The sequence below is a fragment of the Oryx dammah genome, unplaced genomic scaffold (assembly GCF_014754425.2).
Source record: "Oryx dammah isolate SB20612 unplaced genomic scaffold, SCBI_Odam_1.1 HiC_scaffold_12, whole genome shotgun sequence".
Classification (NCBI taxonomy): domain Eukaryota; kingdom Metazoa; phylum Chordata; class Mammalia; order Artiodactyla; family Bovidae; genus Oryx; species Oryx dammah.
Window position 1 is genome coordinate 12,380,066 of NW_024070196.1, and position 21,250 is coordinate 12,401,315.

Here is a 21,250-nt window from a genome sequence, read left to right on the forward strand (position 1 = left end):
GAGGGCTCTTAAAATGATCCCCTGTGTATCCATGTGGGCGCATCCTAAGTTCAAGTTCTGTTTCTTTTAAATTAAAAAAAAATTTTTTTTAATTTAACTACAGTCTGCTTATTAAACTATAATTGATTTACAGTAGTGTGTTATTTTCTGTTGTATAGCTTCATATCCTTTTCCATTATAGGTTCTTAGAAGATGTTGAATATAGTTCCTTGTGCGATACAGTAAACCCTTGGTGTTTCTTTTATATGTAGTATTGTTTATCTGTAAATCCTGTGCTCCTAATTAATCCCTCCCTGCCTTTCCTCTTTGTTAATAGGTTTGTTCTCTCTGGCTGTGAATTTGTGTCGGCTTTGTAAATCAGTTGATTGTATCATTTTTTTAGATTTCGCATAGAAATGACATCACGTGATACTTGTCTTTCTCTGTCTGACTTACTTCACTTAGTATGATAATCTCTAGGTAATACGGCAATGCCATGTCACGACAAATCGCCTGATTTCATCCTTTTTAATGGCTGGCTATTGTTCTGTTGTATGTATCTGGATATACCACACTTTGTCCATTCACCTGTTGGTGGACGTTTAGGTTGCTGGACAGGTTCTGTTGCTTACTGCATGAACTGGAAACAGGAGAGGCGGTGCCTCTGTGCACTCGTCACTTAGAGTGAGTGTTATCACTTCCCAGAATCCTAACTGGGTTATGGATTAAGAAGTTGATAGAATATGTGATTTTGTTGTTTATCTTTGTACCATGGAGAGATGATTTGGCTGGTGTTACTTAGGTCCCTGACCAGTTTTTGAATCTGAGGAGTGGGAGGGCAGGTGGGTCTTTCCATCCGTTCTCCACCTCCCCTCCTCTCCCCTTCTCCACTTGAGACTGTTTGTTTCAGAGCCACCTGGGGGCTGGATTGGGGTGTAACTCGATTTTACCTAAGAAGCATCACAGGGATGCAGTGAGAGCTGTCGCCCATCCTTCTAAACAGTTCTCATGACTACTTTCATTTGTATGTTTGGAAGAAATCTTAAGTTTAATTCACAATAGGCGGGTGGACTGACTTCTCACAGGGAAAGGGTTTCTGTTGCCCACTGACTTAAATAAACAAGTAATAACCACCCCCCACCCAAAAAAAAAGTCCACAAAAATACACACCATCCCGATTCTAAGCAGGGCCTACATTTCGAAGCTGTTTCTCAAAATGTTGCACAAAGGGCATATAAAGTTGATTCTGGAGTTACAAAGCGAGATGTGCTAGAAAAGCCAGCCTTGTGTTGAGTCATTTAGACACTAGCGTTTCTTTGACCTTCTTTAGGTCAAGGGAAGTCCAAACCATGAAAAAAAAAAAAGTGTCTTTTAGGTCTGGCCTTATTCTTCTTTTTTGAACAGGATTCAGTTGTTGCCAGGTCATAGTGTATTTAATTCCTTAAAGAGCCCATCACTCGATAGCCTTTCCCCCTGCAAAGAGAGGTGATGCTGGAGTACGAGGTTTCTTTCATGTGACCCTGCGCCCTGGCACATTCGACAGTGCTCTTCTGAAAGGGGACATGGAAGAGAGAAGATTATGTCCGTTTGCTCTAAAGATAAATGTCACACATTGACTCAATTCTCTTTGAAGCTACTGTTCTGCTGCAGCTCAGAACAAAATAAATAGTTTTTATTTTAAAGACAAAGTTTCTTGTAGAAGACTACCAAGATTCCCAGGATGCCAGGCTCCTGGTTAAAAGAAATCACGAGGAGCCTTTCCCAGAGAATGTCTTCCAAAACATCTTATTTTCCTGAACAAAATTTAAATATGCTTAGAAGCAAGCTGGTCTCATACAGTTGGGAGCTAAGATTATTTCCTGGGTCAATAGATAGGGTTTTCTGGCTGCTGTTTTCATTCCTATTTATGAGATATTATTAACATTATTGCAAAAGCAGAGAAAGTCCAGAAAGACAGGTCACTGCTTCTGATACTCCCCTCAGGTCCATCATTATTAGAGCCGTAATCTGGGGATGATCGCATACAGGGACTTTCTTAGAAAAGGAATCCGCTTGTTAATTAAGATTCAGAACTCTCTGTCGCTCATCTCCATAATGTCTCCCTAGGGACTTAAACTTAGATTGTCTCTAAATATCAAGCTTTTCTGTAAGTTTTACTGAATATTTACCAGTTGTTAGAATATGCACCAATTATCTCAATATCTCAATGTCAGTAACAACAGAAGGACCCAGTGACATCCATGACCAACAGAGTTTTGTGTTTCCCTGAAATAGGATTTGAAAGACTTGCCCAATAAATTCCATGGAAAGATATCAAATCCCTGTATGTTGTTACGAAGGAGGGTGTCTTATCCTACACAGATATGCACTAGTAGGTTAGTGGACCAGAGTCGAGATGGATGGTGCATGGATTACAGACACCCAGGGCCACCTGCCATCTTAAACTCCTTCGGTGTGTATGGAGAGGTCTGTTTGCAGAAACTACGCACTTGCAAATTATCTTGATTTTCTACAGATTGCCACTTAGGATGTAGCAAGGCAAAGTTTGATTTCAAAACCTATAAAACAATTAACATTTGTTTAAAAAATACCTGCATTGAACTACAGTGTTTCAGTTAAAACCCTCCATTTTTTTTTTTTTTAGCCCAGTGAAATTTTTATATATAGGCAGTAGAGCAGAGCACCAACCGGAAGTGAAGAGACTGTCTGTTATCACTACTTTCTGCCACTCATGAGCAGAGGGGCCATCGTAAGCATCCATCCCAATTCAGTTGCCTCCATTGCACACTGAACAAGTTAAGATTTATCTTCAAGGTTCTTCCCTGCTTTAAAATTCCTTACTTTTACTTTCTTTCACTTTATTTGTCTATCCACTCAAAACAAAACTTTTTTTTTTTCCAAGTTTTGAGTTACATATGTTGCTTTTTAAAATTCACTCTCAAACTTCCTGCATAATCTCTCTGCCTTGGACAGATCCTGTCCATTGTAAATAGATGGACATACCTGATTGTACTTTATTAATGAGGTAGTCACACTGCATGCATTTTGATTATAAACTGCTTGGGAGTTCATTTTGGAAACAAGTGAGCTATGAGTATGTGAACATCTCTGGGTGATCATAGTTTACCTACTCATTCTTTCAAGATGTGTGTTGGCATAATATGTGAAAAGCATGTGCTCTTGAGTTAATACTACTTTTGCTAGGACTTACTGGAGGATTCCTGTACCTTTTTTTTTCTATTTCCAGTCCTTGTTTCATTTTTTGGGATACTATCTTGACCCAGCCCTTTCTACTCACTTTCATTATGGTCCAACACAAATTACTGAATTGTACTTGGTCCCTGGCCCTGTTTTGGGTGCCTGAGACATGTAGGTAAGGACTTCCAGCTCTGCCCCAGCCCATTCCTGCCTCCACCCTGCGCTTCTTCTCCCCTTCCATCCTTCCCATCTTCGTCTTTTCCCTGCCGAGCTGAGCTTGACCTCAGAATTCTGCATAGGCCGAGCTGGACCTACGTGAACAGCACTGTGGATTCCTACTGAATTTTATTTCCTCTTGGCCCCAGGAGTAATCTATCCTGTTGGGTTAGGCCCTGGGCTACGTGTTTATTGTGTGGTCAGTTGTTTAGATTTATCCCTGTTTTGATGGTAAGTTTTCTGCTTTGGAGGTAAGAGTTCACTGTCGCTACTATCATTACAATAGCTACTACCGAGAGCCTCCATGACAGGCATTTTATACACATTTATTATCTGTTTTATTCCAATAATATTATTGCTTATAAAGAGAACATGTTTTCTCCAAGGGAGCAAATCAGCAGCTATCCACAGCACCAGCTCTAGTAGCTCTTGGTGGAATTTAGTTTTCTTTGCAGTGATACTAACTAGTGGTATATTGAGGGGGGAAGTTGTTCATCAAACAGTTGTAAACTCGGTAAAATTATGAACATTTCGACCCTGTTACCTTGAAAACATGTTGTGGTTCATTCTGAGGAAGTGGTCATGTTTCTTTAGACTCTAAATCTGAGTGAAATCTACAGCTGTTAGTTCCTTGAAAATATTTTGGCATACAAAATAGAGTCCATCCTTACTTCTGTCTTTCTCAAAAGTAGTTAACAACATCGTATATGTATGGAAAGCATCTTACCAAAATATAAATTTTTAATAAATAAGAATGCAAATATTACCAGGGGAAATTCCAATTTTTAAACTCGATCAGTGTTTTCTGGTTACATTGACTTCTGTCTTCCTTTCCTGCAGTGATCAGTTAAAATTGTCAAATAGTTACAGTGTAGCTATTGGGCCACTTATCTTCCAGTTAGTTTCTCTTCATTATGACTATTTGAACTTTTCCCCCCAGTCAGTCCAAGGGCACACTTCTGTATTCTTGCCTGGAGAATCCCAGAGACAGAGGAGCCTAGTGGGCTGCCATCTATGGGGTCGCACAGAGTCGGACACGACTGAAGTGACTTAGCAGCAGCAGCAGCAGCATGTATATTTTGATATTAATTAAACCTAAGAAAGCATGGCTCCCAAATAAAATAAATGTATATGAAATATGAATATGCAGGGTTTAATGCAGTGTCTGATCCATATGCAATGTAGAATAGCTGATTAGGGCAGGGGTGGAGACTGTCAGGAAAAATAGGAGGCCTGTTGGTCACATTGGGCAAAGCCAGTTGTCCAGGCAAAGCCAGAGGTGTTCCTTTTGTGAGGAAATGCCTTTGGATTGCCTTCCTGTGATGTGCCATGAAATCTCAGGTCAGGGGATGACATCTCAGCTTTTCCCTCCTCTCCCAGACAATTGTGTGAAAGGCAGTTTAGGGTTTAGACAGTGGAAAGTACTTCCTGAAGATGGGGATTAGTGGCAGCCTGTTTGTGTATCTCTTTCTTATTACTTTGATGTTCTTAATAACCCCCAATGGACATAATTTTCTCCCCTTTGGCTTGTGACAGTAATATCACCTAGGGGCCTGATTCAGTCTTCATATATATAGTTTTATTAACTCATTTAATTTTTGGCCGTGCTGCATTTTTGTTGCTTGTGGGCTTTTCTCTAGTTGTGGAGAGCTGGGGCTACTTTCCAGCTGCAGGGCACAGTCTTCTCATTGCAGTGGCTTCTCTTGTTGCAGAGCACGGGCGTGCCAGCTTCAGTACTTAAGGCTCGTGGGCTCAGTAGTTGCAGCTCCAGGGCCCTAGAGCACAGCATCAATAGTTGTGGCGCACAGGCTTAGTTGCTCTGTGGCATGTGGGATCTTCCTGGATCAGGCATTGAACCTGTGTCTCCTGCATTGGCAGGCGGATTCTCTACCACTGAGCCACCAGGGAAGCCCCCGATTCAGTCTTCTCTCTCAAATCTGTTATTCAACATGCCGTCTTTGTGATCCAGATGTCAGAGTGGAGGGAATGATGGTGAAGGATAGAAAATGAGAGGCTGAACCAGGGATAGGAGTCCAGGTCAGCAGAGGCGATCAATAAGATGGGAGGAGAGCTTGAGTGGTTTAAGAAAAAGTGTGTTGATAAGCCTCTACAAACTGTGCTTTTCCTAGAGTAAAAGGAAATTCTCAGTCTCCACCCTGTCCCCCAATCAGAAAAGGGAGTTCTGTGATGGGAATTTCCAGACTTGAGGGATATGTTTTCAGATAGAGAATTCTTTTTCAGGGTCCTCTGTTGCGCTAACCAATATTGCTTACACCTATAAGCAATGTAAAAACAGCATCTTTGGAATGCCCTGGCTTTATTCCAGAACTCTTCTGATTCCATCCATTTTAAGTGGTTCTTTGCATGTGGAGATTCAGTTGACTCCATGAATAAATAATAAGATTATTTAAAAGTTTACACTTGGGAATATTTCCTTTTAAAATTATAAAAGTAATATATATATTAAAAAAATTCAAATAGTACAGAGGAATATACAATGAAAACAAGTTTCCCACCATGATCCCTTCCTTTCCACAGTCCTTTAAAATGAATTACTTAATGGTTTCCTATGTACATTTCTAGATAATTCTTGTACAGATAAAAAGATCATCATATTTTGTTTCATTTATTCATATCATTCTTCCTATTTCTCCTTTTTCTTTTTTGCCCAAGTATTTAAAAGCAAATCCCAGACGTTGTATTCATTTGCTTGCAAGTATTTACATATACATAAGGACTTTAAGGGGCTTCCTTGGTGGCTCAGAGCATAAAGAATCCACATGCAGTGTGGGAGACCTGGGTTTGATCCCTGGGTTGGGAAGATCCCCTGGAGGAGGGCATGGCAACCCATTCTAGTAGTCTTGCCTGGAGAATCCCCATGGACAGAGGCGCCTGGTGGGCTACAGTCCATGGTTGAAAAGAGTCAGACACGACCAAGCGAGTAAGCACAGCACACAAGGACTTTAAGAGCTGCCCTGGTAGCTTCCCTGGTAAAGAATCTGCTTGCCTATGCCTGCCTGTGCAGGAGATGCTGGTTTGATCCCTGGGTCAGGAAGATCTCCCAGAGGAGAATGAAATGGCAACCCACTCCAGTGTTCTTGCCTGGGAAATCCCATGGACAGTAGAGCCTAGTGGGCTTTAATCTATGGGGTCCCAAGTTGATCACGACTTAGCAACTAAACCTCCACCACCACCACCACCACCAAGGACTTTAAAAATGCATAGTCACAATAACTGGTATTACATGAAATAGGATCAACAATTGTTATATGATATTATGGAACACCCAGGCTGTAATCAGTATTTTCTTAATTATCTCAAAAGTGTCCTTTTGTAATTGTTTCATTCAAATCGGGAGCAGAAGTAAGCTTCACACCTTGCATTTGCTTGATCTGTCTCTTAAGTATCTTTTCATCTGTAACCTCTTCCCTTTTTAAAATGCCAGTTACTTGTTGAAGAAACTGGGTCATCTGTTCTATAGAATGTCCCACATTCTGAATTTGGCTGATTCCATCCCTCTTGGTGTGTTTAACTCTTTTTTTTTTTTTTTTATTAAAACCACCTGTATTTCCAGGAAACTCACTAGTTATCTAGAAGCTTGATTAAATATTTTGTAAGAATATTTCATACATGGATTATCAAAGGGCACCCAATGTGCATCCATTTTTAGTGATGCTGAGATTGAGTAATGGTTTTCTAGATGTTGTCAGCTTGATACATCCTTTATAAAGTCCCCTATCAACCTTTAACCTAGTGGTCTGAGCAGCAATTGGTTCCTATTTTCTAGAGAATAAAAACATAATCCTTCTAGACTTATAGTTTTAATTCTTGCTTTATCTACTAACTACTATCTTGGACATGTTTCTGTATCAGCATCTATTGATCTAATTTATTTTTTTAAATGGGCTTCTTACATTTTATTTCATGAGTGTATTACAGTGTATTTAACCAGTTTGGAAATGTTTCTGATCCCTCATGAAGGGAAAGCCTGAGTCCTTAATTCTGTTTTTATTTCCTCTATCCCCAAATAGCAGAGGCTTGTGTGACCCTGTACAGTATAAATTGGTAGACCAGAAGTGTAGCAACATAGTGTCACAGCAGACACCCTCCCTTTTGGGGCTGGTGGAGGAGTGATCCCTGCTTTCCTTGCAGGAAGTACTTGGTTTGTTTGCTTTCCTGAAAAATGGAAGCATTTGGGGCCGCCTGATTGTAGCTTTTCCCAAAGTGGGCGGTGGGCCCCAGGCTCTGCAGAGCAGGGCAGCACACCTTAGTGGCCAGTGGAGGGTCAAAAATAAGAGAGTGACAGCCTCTGACCCTAAGGCCCCCAATGGCCAAATTGGCAGCAGCGTCTGCCCAAGCCATCACAGCACAAGTCAGCCTGAAATTTGTCTCCATTAGGGTTTGGCGTGTGAGGTTTACCATGGCTCTTTGGTTTCCAGCGTGGCGTTATTCTCAGTCCCTTTGACTTGTCTTTATTTCTTGCCATTTTCCAAGTTCAGTAATTCAGATATGAACTCGAGTCTGGCACTTTCCTTCGGGAAAGCAAAGCCGGGTTTCTCTGGGCTGAGGTGTGGGATGCCTTCTGAAGTGCGGTGGGATGGCCTCTGAAAGCAGGACTTTCCCAAGGCAGGATGAGCAGATTTTGAAAAAACGGAACCCAGGTGGAAGTCATGAGATGAACATAGCTTTCTACCTGAAGAAAAGCAGGAATAAAGCTTCCTCACAGATAAAGTCTTGGACTGAGAAAAACAACTAACAAACGAAAAAGGAAAACCAAAAAAGACTTCCAAAACTCAAAACCAAAAAAAAAAAAAACCAACCCAAAACAAAAAACAACAAAAATGAAGGACAAGCAAAAAACCTGCCCCAAGCCCCAGTTCCTTGTTAGTTTTCTTTATAGAGCAGTGCATGTGAATTAGTGCTGGATGCAATGTGCCTTTTTGTTTTCCTTAATTTTCCTGTCTTTCTCCTTCTCCCAAGCCTCAGAAGAGGAAAGCGGAAAGCCTTTCCAGTGTCCCATTTGTGGTCTGGTTATAAAAAGGAAGAGTTACTGGAAGCGGCACATGGTGATTCACACAGGTTTAAAAAGTCATCAGTGTCCGCTCTGTCCGTTCCGGTGTGCTCGCAAGGACAATCTCAAATCCCACATGAAGGTAAGCCCCCCGCGGGCAGGAAGGCGAGGCAGGCACAGCCAGGGCCCTCGCACCAGCCGGGGTCTGAGCTCAGGGTCTAAGGTAGAGTGCGATGCAGATAAAAGGATCCGCATTGGAAAGGATCTCGTTATAAGCGTCTTCATGTCCATTGGACAGCCCAGAACTTAAAGGCAGAGAGCAGCTTCAGCAGCCAGATAATAAATGTCGTGTAGAACCATCTTTTCCTATTGGGGATCTGCAGCCTAACCTGGCCTTGCAGGGTGATGCTTTGGAGGCACTTGGAGGAAAACTTGGGGAGGAGTAGGAAGCAGGGAAAGAGGTTCAGGAAGAGCTATTGGACCTGCCCCTCCTCCTGAAGGGAGTGCCCTCTTCTGTTGCTTCAAACCCAGAGGCACACGCAGAGACATCGTACAGGAAGTGTGAGGAAGTTGAAAGTCATCTGGGCTTTAACTTCCACACTGTGGCAGGCCTGGGGGCCATTCCTGACAAGACTGGGTCCCCTTGAGGTGTCAGGGTTTGAGTTGTCATAATTCCCAGGGTCACACTTAGCCAACATGGAAGATATTTTTTTCAGTGTTCTATTAGGGACAGTTGGGAGACTTATGCCTGTAACGAGCATATAGGGAATTGTCTAGACTACATGCCACTCTTAAGTGAGCTGAACTTAGGCAGCTAGATAGTCCTTTTAGCAGACTCTATTAATGCTAATTTTGTCTGAAACGCAAAGAGATCCAGTATCTGACATGCAAGAGATCAAAAGAGCATGGGCTTTTGATTTTGACAGGCCTGCCTTTAAACCTTATTGTGCAACTTACTGGCTAACTGGCTGTGAGCAAATGCGTCTTTAGACTCTGTTTTCTCATCTGTTAAATGGGAATAGTTATGTCCATCTGGAAGGGATATCATTAATATTTAAGGAAATAGTGGCGAAGTATTCAACACAGAAATGTGCAGTGGTAGTTGTTTGATGTTAGCAACTGTTGTTGAACACCTTAATAGTAATAACCATAATTTTTACTGATATTTGCAGTAGCCTGGCTGCTAACATTATTTGTAAAATGTTTACTATCCTGCCGTAGGAAGTGTAACGTGTAATGTAAAGTGTAACATAATGAGATAGTTGCTTTTCTCAAATTCTTGTAGTCTCATACTTCTAAATAGATCAGGAATCATTGTTTAGAAGTGTAGATATAAAAGAGTGTGATCAGACAGAACCTCCACTGACATTAGGAAATTACTTGGAAAGTTAAAAAAAAAAAAAAACAACCATAGTATAACTTGTTTTCTACCCTTTGTCTTTGTCTCTGGCAGGTATAACATGCCCTTCATCATCAGAATCCATTTAACCAGGGGTTCTGGTTGGTAGAATTTTACTGAGCCGACTCAGTTTTTGTACTTGAACCCTCTTCATCCTCTGTCACCTCTCCCAAAGTAAAATCTTGTGTTTTACACCGCAATAAGTGGGGAAGGAGACTTTCAAAGAAGTACGTTTAAAACTAAAATTTGCTTCCATTACTATGCCCTTACACTCGGGTTTAGAAATCAGGCCTGGCAAATTTAAAGCTTCAGTGAGCAGAAAACTTGCATCTGGCCTGACACCTTGTAAGCCTGGTTTCAGCTCAGGGTCACTTAAAACAACCTATTTATAAACCCATGGGGGAAAAAAAAATAAAAGCTGGGTTTTCAATAGCAGGAACTAGTGACCCTGAAACTGCAGGGAGATGAGCGGGGTGCCTTGGTGATACAGACGGTCGGCCACAACAGCATCACAGATGAGAGCAGCCAGGGCTCTGCAGGTCCTGGGGTCCTAGAATGCTTTCAGAACAAATCAATAACCAGTACAATGAAGCAGTTGTGGGAAGTGACTACTTTATTCAAACGCATGGTGTCCTAACCTGTTGAGCTTTTGAGGAGAGACGTATGAGACGGGCTCATGCAAGTTTAATTCCTCAGACGGTGTACACTTTCTTTTCTGTTCTCCACCTCACTTGTGGGCTCATGGTTTTTGCTTTCATCAAAGAATTCATGATTTAATTTTGATGAGATAGACTTTAATTTTGCTAGATTTTGAAAACATGGTCTACAGAGAAATATCATGGTGGTTTCCTTAGGAACAGATATTCTCTGCTCTGTTCCCCAGAGGCTGTGGTAGGAACAGACTTCCTAGAATGAATCCTGCCGCAGAAGCAGGGGCAGTATTGCCTAAAGTTTAATATCTCAAACCCCGTGGTCAGAAAAACAAAAACAAAAAAGCCTTAGTTAGACTCTCAGTAGCTGTGGAGCTTTGGGTAAATCATTTAACCTCTCCAAGCCTCTGTTTCCGTTCTTAGAGATAGTAATCGTATGATACATCTCATGGAGTTGTTATAACGGTTAAATGAAATAAGAGATATAAAGCACTTAATATGATGCCCAGAGTGAAGAAGCCCTCAATAAATGTGGCTACCATAGTAATTACTATCCAAAAGCCATCTGAATATATATTAACATTTACATTTAGAAATAAATCGATGACATGGCATAAAAGAATGACTCTAAATTTTATTGCTTTTCCCTCTTTGTGACACAAAGAGAATTTAGAAAAACCGATGAGAAGAATCTGAAAGTGGCCCTTAATCCCATCACGTAGAAATAACCATTATTACCATGCTAATCTGTAGCCTTCTGTATTTATTATATAGATTTACTTAAGGAACAATGGGATTCTAAGGGATTTGTTCAACTGTAGTACTTACTGGGTTCTAGGCACCGTACATTTTCTGAAAGGCTGCCTCTTCTTAATATATCATGCAAATGTTTTTATGGCTTGCTTCGGAAGGAGCTTGTAAATGCCTCCAGCTTCCTCAGGGTTATCTTAGATTTCCATTAAGTCTTTTACAACTTTCCTGGATGAGTGAGCATACAGGAATTCAATACAGAATTCATAAGAGAAGGTGAGGAGGGCGGAGAACAGGAACATGGGTGAAGAAGCAGCCCAACGCAGGCAGGGGTCGGGCTGCCAACATTTTCCAGACTCAGGTGTGCCAGGCAAGGCAGCGACTGCTGGGCTCGCCCCCTCCCAGCCTGCCTGGTCCCCTAAGCAGGGTGAGTGGAGGAGACGTGGTTCCCCAAACTGTCCGACTGCTGCACAGGAGATGGACACACTGATGCAGCGGTCTTTAAACTTCTTGTGGTGGTGACATGCACTCTCTGTGCAGGGCGACCAGCAGGCAGCCCATCTCTATGTGACCTGGAAAGAATCACACGCTTTAGTCAAGTGTTTCTTGACCGTAGCCGACCGAGAGCGATTTTGAAGGTGATGTCAGGCTAAAGAGAGTACGGATGATCCCAGAAAGGGCTTTTATTGTCAGGAGAGCAGGGACAAGCCTTCCCTCCAAGGCCAAATGCGAACTCGTGCCCCTCTGGGCAGGTCTAGCCCAAATATAATGCTAAGTGTGACCATCAGCACCATATCCACTGTTTTTCTTTTCCACACTCACTCATTTTCCCGCAACTAAATATAGCCAAGCCAGGCTCGGGTAGAAAAGGAGCCGTGCACGGGGCTTGGGCACAGACTCTTTTGAATCCAGGGCTCCCTGTTGGATTTTAGAACCTGGACCCCATCCTTTTTCTTTTCCAGAAGCTGCTTCCGGAGCTTTGTTCTTGGATTAGCGCCTGTCCTCTGCCAGGGCAATAGATGTCAAGACATTTCTGAAACGGGATCTATCCCACCACCCTGCTCCCGGGGATGGCGGAAGCTTTCTGCCTAGTGACCTTTACCACCTGGCTCCGGGGCGAGCCATGGGTGGCACCTGTCAGGGTTCCCCGGGGCTGTGACCGGAGGCCCCACAGGATGCCAGCTCCCGCGGGGAGAGCTGGGCAGAAGAGAGGGTGGGGAATGGTCCCGATAGTGTGAGGGAGAAAGTAAGTGAACCCATCCTCTCCAGAGTGAAATCCTTTTGTTGTGAAAGAGCTGAGACAGTCCTCAGCCAGCAACAAAGGGTGCGTGCCATCCTCCAGCCTCTCCCCACCTGGCAGGCGGAAAGCCTTTTAATGACCAAGGCTTTGCTGCAACTGAATTTAAGTGTATCTGGTTATTTCTTTGGAGAAATTCATGCTTTGGGGGACCCAGAATCTCTTCTGTTGTTTTTTTCAAAAAGCCACAGTGGGGTGCTGTAGTGACAGGATCTCACCATTAACTTTTAATTTCTTTGCTTTTGTTGGTCACTGAACATTATTTAAAAGTATGTTTTGGCTGGTGAATAATGCTTTTGGATTGCACTCAGAATGCATAAACAGCTGTAGTAAAACTTGCTCTCTTAGAAAGGAAGCCCACGCAGAGGGGCCAGGTGGCCCAGTGGATTAAGGAACCTTTAACCTTTAACCTTCATTCAATCTGGGTTCAAATCCTGCCTAGATCGCCACAGTGGGGAGGTTGGTTTGACTCGGGGGTTTGAATTCCATTCCCTCGTTTTTCCAAAAATCACACAGCTCCCCAAATCTTTTGGCCCAAATCTACACCATTGGCAGTTTCTGCTGGAGGGAGGGCCCGTCCTGAAATAGCAGGGTGGAGCAGGTCAGTGCTCAAGTACCCTGGCAGAGATGAATGGGGAAGTTACAAGCCTGCTAGCACCTGCCAGCTCCAAGCCTGGCTCAGGCCAATGCAATGATTTCCTCACTTTTTCAAGCCATAAATTTGATCATGACAGGAAGGAAAGGAAAAAGTTTCTTCCCATTTTTACAGGTATTGTGCAGGCAAGGCTGGAACTGGGCTTCCAAGTCTGCATTCCTTCACTGTAGACATGCCTATCTAGAGCCTGCTAGAAAGAACCGTATTTGGCACCTCTGGTTTCACCTCGCTGAGACTGTTTGGTGGGCATCAGCCTCTGGTTTTTCTCCCCCTCTGCTCCTTCTTCCTTTTTTTTTTTTTTTTTTAGAAGCTGCCTGTAGATAGCTGGAGGAATACAGAAAGGAAGGGTGTCATAGAAGCTTAGAGAGTTGTTTTTATTTATTATTTTTGTCCACATTGCACAGCATGCGGGATCTCAGTTCCCTGACCAGAAATTGAACACATGCCCCTACAGTGGGAGTGGGGGTTCTTAACCCCTTGACCACCAGGGAAGTCCCTCCCCTTCTGCTTTCTTTATATGTCCTTTTGCTCTGGCCACGTGCTCCAGGGTCTCGACTTCTCTATGAAACGGGAATGCCCTGGAGGCATTATTTTCCACGGTCTTAATTACCTAGAGCAGCATTTTTGAAAGTGGAAATTATGTCTGCAAAGCATAACTACTTCTCCGGGTGGTAATAATTGGGTCCATGCAGCATATTATATTGTGAGAGGAATTACTTGACAGGGTACCTCTTTTGACCCCCCCAACTAGTAATTATGTAAGTTCCAATTGTGCCAGGTTTATAAAGTTTTCTTTGAAGACATCGGTGGAGATGGGATGCCTAGAACATGAAGAGTATTCTACCCTGGACAGCCTCCATGGGCCGACAGAGTCCCCGGTTGAGTTGGGTGTGGGTCTGCTAACGGACTCTCAACCTGTGTGGACCCCGCTCTGTGTTTAGGGATGACCCTCATGGCCTGAGGCACACAGTGAAGTGCTCCTCTGGTGATACGATGCTGTGGGCCAGGAAGGGAATGGCAGCGCCATTCCAGTATCCTTGTGTGGAGAGTCCCATGGACAGAGGAGCCTGGCGGGCTATGGTCCACAGGGTCGCGAAGAGTCAGATGTGACCGAGCAGCTAAGCGATGCGAAAGTGCAACGGGTGGAGGTAGAGCAGGGCGTTCTGTGTCGGCGCGCAGCGGCCAGCTCACTCTTGTTGCTTCTCCGCCAGGTTCATCAGCACCAGGACCGGGGAGAGACCTTTCAGTGCCAGCTCTGCCCCTTCACGTCCTCCCGCCACTTCAGCCTGAAGCTCCACATGCGTTGCCATCAGCACTTCCTGCGGACAGAAGCCAAGGTGAAGGAGGAGATCCCAGACCCCGAGGTCAAGGGGCCTCCCCACCTCAGTGACAGTGCCTGCCTGGGGCAGCAAAGGGAAGGAGGAGGGACAGAGCTAGTGGGGACCATGATGAAGTCCAGCACTCCAGAGAGGACTAGCCAGGGTGGGGCTGGCGTCTCACCTTTGCTGGTGAAGGAGGAGCCCAAGGAAGATAACGGCCTGCCAACCTCCTTTCCTCTGAATGCTACTGACAGGCCAGCCAACCACACAAAGCTGAGAGAGCCCTCCGAGTTCGCGGCCAACAGTGCGTCCGCGTTGTTCAGCCAGGACATCTCTGTTAAGATGGCGTCTGATTTTCTCATGAAGCTGTCAGGTACTTGAAGAGGGGTGTCCCCTCTCTCTCTCTCTCTCTCTCTCGTTTTCTCTCTATCTACCAGTATTCGTAGCTTTACAATGAGCTGGTAGGACTAGGTGATCTCAAGGTCCCTCTAAATGACAATTGTCTGCACACTCATACATTTTCTCCTTGAGACTTTTTTTTTTAAACAGTCCTGTGGAAGTAGGCATGGCTATGGTTTGGGTCTCAAAACAACAGAGATTGTTGATTTCTTGCTGATTTTCCCCTGTTACGGGTCCTTGCTGTGGGGGACGGGTCACAGGGGAGCCAGGTTGGTGATAGTTCTTTGTGTGACCTTGAGCCCTATTTAACTTGTCTCTCCACTGACCTTAAACCGTATTTGTCTCTCCACTGGGTTCTTTAAAAGGGCTTGTGCGGGACATCTTGCTTTGCGTATACTCAAGTTCACGATTGCCTTGATGTAAAAGATTCTAAAGGACATATACACAGTGTACTATTAGAAAATTTTTAGAATTTTAAAATTTGAGCAGATGATAAAATTGTCTTTAGGCTTTGTTTTTTTCTAATGGAAAGTTTTTCATTGTGGTAAAAACAATACGAAATTTGCCATTTTAACCATTTTCAGGTATGCAGTTCCTTAGCATTAAGTATATTCACATTGCTGTGTAACCATCACTACCATCTGTCTTCAGAACTTTTTCATCTTCCCAAACTGAAGCCTTGTACCCATTAACCAAGAATTCTTCCCTCCCCTCTGCCCTGGTAATCACTATTGTACTTTCTGTCTCTGTGAACATAACTACACTAGGAACCTCATGTAAAGTGGAATTTTAAAAAATTGTTAATATTCTTTTGCAGCTGCCTCAATGCTTTTTAGAAAGAAGTTGTAGTATGTCATAAAAATGTATTACTAATTGATACCACTTTCACCATCAAATTATACATGATGTTTCATTTAGGTTTTTTTTTTCTCTTCCTCCCCCGCAATTTCTTTGATTAAGCTGTGGAACTGAACAGGGAGTGTCATGATGCCAAAGGAGCACTGTTTTTCCTGACTTTTTTTGTGATGAGAAAACATACTGTGGGCCTGTGCGGCGCCTCATTATATTTTTTAAAGTCTGATTTTAAATTTTAAAAGAGATGTAGAGGGTGGGGAAAGGTCGGCTGAGAATTGGTTCTGTCTCTCAGTAAAGACGGCAGGCCCCACGATGATTTCCAAATGCCATTTCAGCTCTTTGGAGATTGACAATACCCTTTTAAATGGAGAATAATTGGTCACCACCTTCCTTTAAATGGACTGTGAGTCAAATTTCACTAAATGTCACCGCCAGGTGAATTAGAGGCTCTGCTTCACTCTGAAGTCCCTTTGCTCAGTGACACGTCAGTCGGGTCTTCTGGAATGTTCCCATCACCCCAGGTCTGTGCCCCTCAGGAGTGCTCAGGGCTGGTTGGAAGAAATAAGGAAAGGCAGGGGATGGAAGTGAGGCGTCGCGGAAAGAACTGAGATGGAGTGTCGTAGGGAGGCTCCCCACCCCGCGCGACTGGTGAGCCCACCCTACACCTTGATGGCCAAGTGGCAGGAAGTCAGGTGCCTGGACCGTGGCAACGAGCAGTGATCGGTCCCTGCATCCCCCTCTCCCGTCCCGGCCTGGGGAACATGTGCTCCTGAAGGCTCTGCATCTTACATATAAACGTCTTTGGAGATGTGGGGAAAGTGTCGGCTTCTGGGTTTCGTTTTGCTTCAGAGCCTTCTGTTTTCACTTCTGGGAGAGCACTGGTTCTTTCTTGATAGTATGTCCCACCAATGTCAGAGCCAAAGGAGCTCCTTCTCTGGGCTCTTCTAGTGCTTCCTCAAGGGAAGGAATGCAGTGATGGGCGTATTCACCTAGGATGGCTAAATGGGACATTTCCTTACTTAGCAGACAACGGGGAAACCGGAGGGGTGAGTAGCTCGTAGGAAGAAGGTGCCTTCTTTACTCCAGGACTCCAGAAAGTTTTTAAATGTTGAAGAAGGTAAGAGAGGGTGGAGGAAGGCTTGATAATACACGACTTCTGGTGGGCTTAGCTATGAGTGCCCCACGGACGCAATCTCAGGGAGTGTGAGGTAAGACCTGTGACTGCTGAAAACCAGGCTTGCAAACAGGAGAAACACAAGAGGAAAAGCCAGTCGGGAGGTTGGGGTGGAAAGCCATGCGCCCAGGCCTTCTCCTGTGATCTGTTTTCTCAGTCAGCTATTAGCGGGGACTTGTTTACGGGTTTGGCAGTCGCAGTATTTACCGACTGATCAACGGGCATAAGAAAACAGATAACAAATGCACACTGTTTATGCAAAAGGCCCGTGCAGCTATTTTATGGTGGCTTACGAGAGGTCCTGAAACCTGACTTGTGTGCACTGTTACCTAGCAACCTGTTACAAAGTCACCGGGGAGTGAGATGCATCGGTAATTTGTGTGTGTGTGCATATTTGGATGTAAATGTAAACTTGGTGACGGTACAGCGCAGCCCACGGGAGGAGAAGAGACGTGAAAAGGAAAGGAATACATTTTCGGGGGAGAGGGGGCGATTATTATTTTTTTCTTCCACTTGCTCTCTGGTTGATCAGAGTCCTATAATTGATAGCGGCTCTCGCCAGGGTACTCCACCTGGCTATGTCCGTGGCTGTGATCCCAGGACCAAAGGGCCGGACCCCGGGGAGCTGTGGCTGAGCTTCTAGCTCTTTCCCTTATCAGATGTCGGGTTAGCATCGGGCCTCGTCCCCCAGCCTCATAACGGTGCCATTGTTCTCATCTTGGATTTTTGAGCCAGGCTCTGTGCGTGCACCTGCTGGGACCCTGGGTGCAGCTGTTTGTGGACACCGGGGCTGGGAGCCTCTGCCAGCCACGTCACTGCAGAACTGGAGCACAGTGACAAATTCAAGCGTGTCCGTATCTTCTTGTTTTCAAAAGCGAAATGGAAAACACTTGATTCTTTCTTGCTTGGTGACTAAGGGGAACCTTTCTTGCTCCTTCAACACACTTTCAACACACAAATGACTTTAAGAGAACCCAGGAGGATTAAAGGGCTTCCGAGGTGTTGCTAGGGGTAAAGAATCTGCCTGCCAATGCAGGAGATGCAAGAGAGTGGGTTTGATCCCTGGTTCGGGAAGATCCCCTTGGAATAGGAAGTGACAACCCACTCCAGTATTCTTGCCTAGAGAATTCCATGGACAAAGGAGCCTGGTGGGCTACAGTCCATGGAACCACAGACTCGCTGTGCAACTGAACATACACAGTAGTATTAAAAATCGCTGGTGGAATGCTGTTTTAAGGGGACTCGAAGGCCACCCATCCCAGTCCCCATTTTGAGATTTCCCAGCGTCTGTGATTGTGAAATCAGACCCCTTCCCCAAACTATACAGTCTTCTCCCGCCTGAGCCCACACTTAACATTCCTTAGTTCTTTGCGATTAATGTTCCCTAGGACCAAGGCTTCCCAGGCTCAGCACTACAGTTGCCTCAGAGGAGAAGATGGGGCAGCCTTTGCTGATGGCTTTCTGGGATGATGGCAAAGATAATTTTGAAAACTCTGCTCTGCGTTTCAGCCTAGGAGACAAGCCTTTGAGGGCTGCAGCCTGCGTGTTTGCCCAGATCTCTCTTGGAATCCAGAAGACAGAGGCAGACTGGTTCATGTCAGGGTGAGGGCTTCAGTAGCCGCATGACTGGGGCTTTGCAAGGGAGAGGAGGTTAAATTCCTACAGCTTCTGTGCCATCTCTCCTTAGTCTAGCAGTAGTGCTCACCTTGACTAACATTAGGCTTACCTGGGAAGCTGTTGTTTTTTACATTCCAGGGTCCAGCCCCACTGCCAGAAATGATGATTTAGTTGGTCTCAGATAGGACCTAAACATTGGAGTTTTCTTTAAAATCCTCAGATGATTCTAAAAATGTGGCAAGGCCTAAGGACCACTGATGTGGAAGCTGCACTTGATAACTGGTTTGTTTGTTTGTTTCCAGTACAGTTGTAGTTTTTTTTTCAGTACAGCTCTCTCTGTCCTAGACCCTGAAAAGGGCCTGGTGCTGTGGGTTGGGTCAAGGTTGACCTGAACTGGAGGCCTGGCTGAGTCATGGTCATTGAGCCCCATGTTTCCCCTCGTGGGGCCACATGACAGAAGAATTAAAACAAGCATCTGGATGTTCTGCAGTTAGAATGAGAAAATCTTGAGATTCATCTGTAACATCTAGGAACTGGGAGGATCATCATTAGACGCCTGATTAAAAGTTGCCTGCTGTGGCCTTACATCACTTCTCTTTCTGAAAAACCACACTTTTCAAGATATCACATGTAAATCTAACTCTCCAAATTAGAACCAAGCAGTTGACAGAAACTTGGCACCTCAGTTGTTGGCTGGGAATATCTTTTTAATCTTCTTGTACTGGGTTTTTTGAAAATAAAAAGATACAAGTCATTTCAACTATTTTTAGTTTGGAAACTGGCCAAAAAAATGTTCTGTCTCCCGCATTCTATTAATTTCATAAAATTGAGGCTGAAAACATCTTAACCATGAGAGGTGGATTTCAGAAAGCAATGACTTGCAAATGAGTCCAAGCTGAATTGTTTCAAATGTGTTAGGAGCTCAGCGGTAAAATGGCAAAGGTTTTCTTGAATCAACAACGGGGAGCTGGTGAATGTTTGTGTTGTATCTTGCGGGTTCCCATGGGCCTTTGCTATGCCACCTCCATCTATTTCCCAGAATTTTATGCATCTGTAGTTACAATACAATTTGTCTGTAAAGGGCAGCTCCTTATCCAGGGATAACCTTTGTTTGTGCTGCCGAAGAAGGGGGGAGCCAGGAGATGCCTGGTAAACGAGGCATCCTTATTACCTGCTGACTCTGATTGGCTGTCAAACATCTTAGCATCTTTCTTCCAAAGAAAAGTCAGTTTTCTGCCATTCATGACGTCAGGTTTCACTGCCGTTAGGCAGAGCTCTCCCTATGCCTAAGTATGCCTTCCAGAAAGGTTTATTTTGGGCAGCCTTCCTTTGCATCTTCAGTGTGGCCTTTCTTAACCCTGCCTGGCTTTTCTCCTGATGAGCACTCAACTGATCATGTGACTAAAATTCCTCGTGTCAGAAGCCACTTTAAGGGGCCTCCCTCTTTGTTGAAATCCTGGATTTTACCGAACTGGTAGGTGATTCGTGTGAGAGAGAGTGTGTGGCTCTTTCCTGTTTTTCAGTGACTTGCAACTCCACGAGACAAGGGCTGATCTGAGTCACCAAAGGGAGCAGGTGGTTGTTACAAGAAAATGGGGCCTGGAGTCACACACTCACGTGCTCAGGCTTCCAGGGATGGAGGATTTGTGACACTGACTAATTGTTTATGGTTTTTCCTGAACAATCAGTTGCTTAGTGCCTTGTTATTGTTGTTGTTCAGTTGCTAAGTCACATCCAACTCTTTGTGACCCCGCCAGGCTCCTCCATCCCCCACTGTCTTCTGGAGTTTGCTCAAACTCATGTCCATTGAGTCAGTGATGCTAGTTAGCACAGCGCCTGCTGCAAGCCAGTGAACCCACTTGAACTTCTAACAACCCTGGAGGAAGACACTATTAGTGTTGCCATTGTACAGATGAAAACTGAGAAACAGGGGCTAAGACACTGGGTCATGTTTGTACAGCTAATAGGAGTTGGGACTGGGGTTCCAATCCAGGCAGTCAGGCTCCAGCATCCCCTCCGCCAAATCCCTAAGTAAGAAGTGGTGAAACCGGAAGTTGGCTCTGTCCTCTGTCCTAGTTGTAGTAGAGTCAGAGGCTCCAGCAAGGGAGCCGTTCTCTGAATCTCATACCTTAGAAACTGTACTAAGGCTTTCAGGCTTCTCACGCATTGTTTAGTTCAAATAGAGTGGTGGTGGTAAGGCCAGTTACAGTGCACCTTCAGATACAGTTAGCCTGTAACAAGCATGTAGCTGAGGAAATCGAGACGGCAAGTCAGTAGTATAGAGGCGCTGCCACTGGAATCCAGACGTTTCTTTCCTCACTGTGCTGGATAAGGTTTACCTGGTTCTAGAATTGTCCACAGAGTAACTTTGTATCTTGATAGACTTGGGAAAGTTGATCAAAGTCTGTATTTCTGCACAACTGAATCCGGGTTGTTTTCTGCCTTCCCTCAGAAGGCACGTTTTCTTCCACTCTACTGTTGTTACTCTTGTTGCTGCTTCTCCTATCATCCTGAGACTTATTACTGATCAGATGGGTTTACAGTGAGCCAGGCGCTGTGCCAGCAACTCGATGTAATTTCTCAGTTAACCCTCCCAATAGCCCAATTAATGTTAAACCTATTTTATAGACCAGGAAGCTGAGGCTTAGAAAGTTTCAGGGGCAAGGGATAGAGCACACTGCCTAACAGCAAACCTTGGCTCCTGAGCACTTAATGAGCTATTACCTATTTT

General features: G+C 44.4%; 1 protein-coding gene across 3 annotated transcripts in view; it reads left to right on the forward strand.

Annotated features, from left to right (window-relative positions):
* Positions 1–21,250, forward strand: part of ZNF827 (zinc finger protein 827) — a 188,377-nt gene that overhangs the window by 40,527 nt on the left and 126,600 nt on the right. For all 3 annotated transcript variants that reach the window (XM_040250427.1, XM_040250426.1, XM_040250428.1), the window contains exons 3-4: positions 8,374–8,546; positions 14,367–14,847. In XM_040250427.1, coding sequence (XP_040106361.1) covers positions 8,374–8,546; positions 14,367–14,847 — 654 coding nt within the window. The remainder of the gene's footprint in view (positions 1–8,373; positions 8,547–14,366; positions 14,848–21,250) is intronic.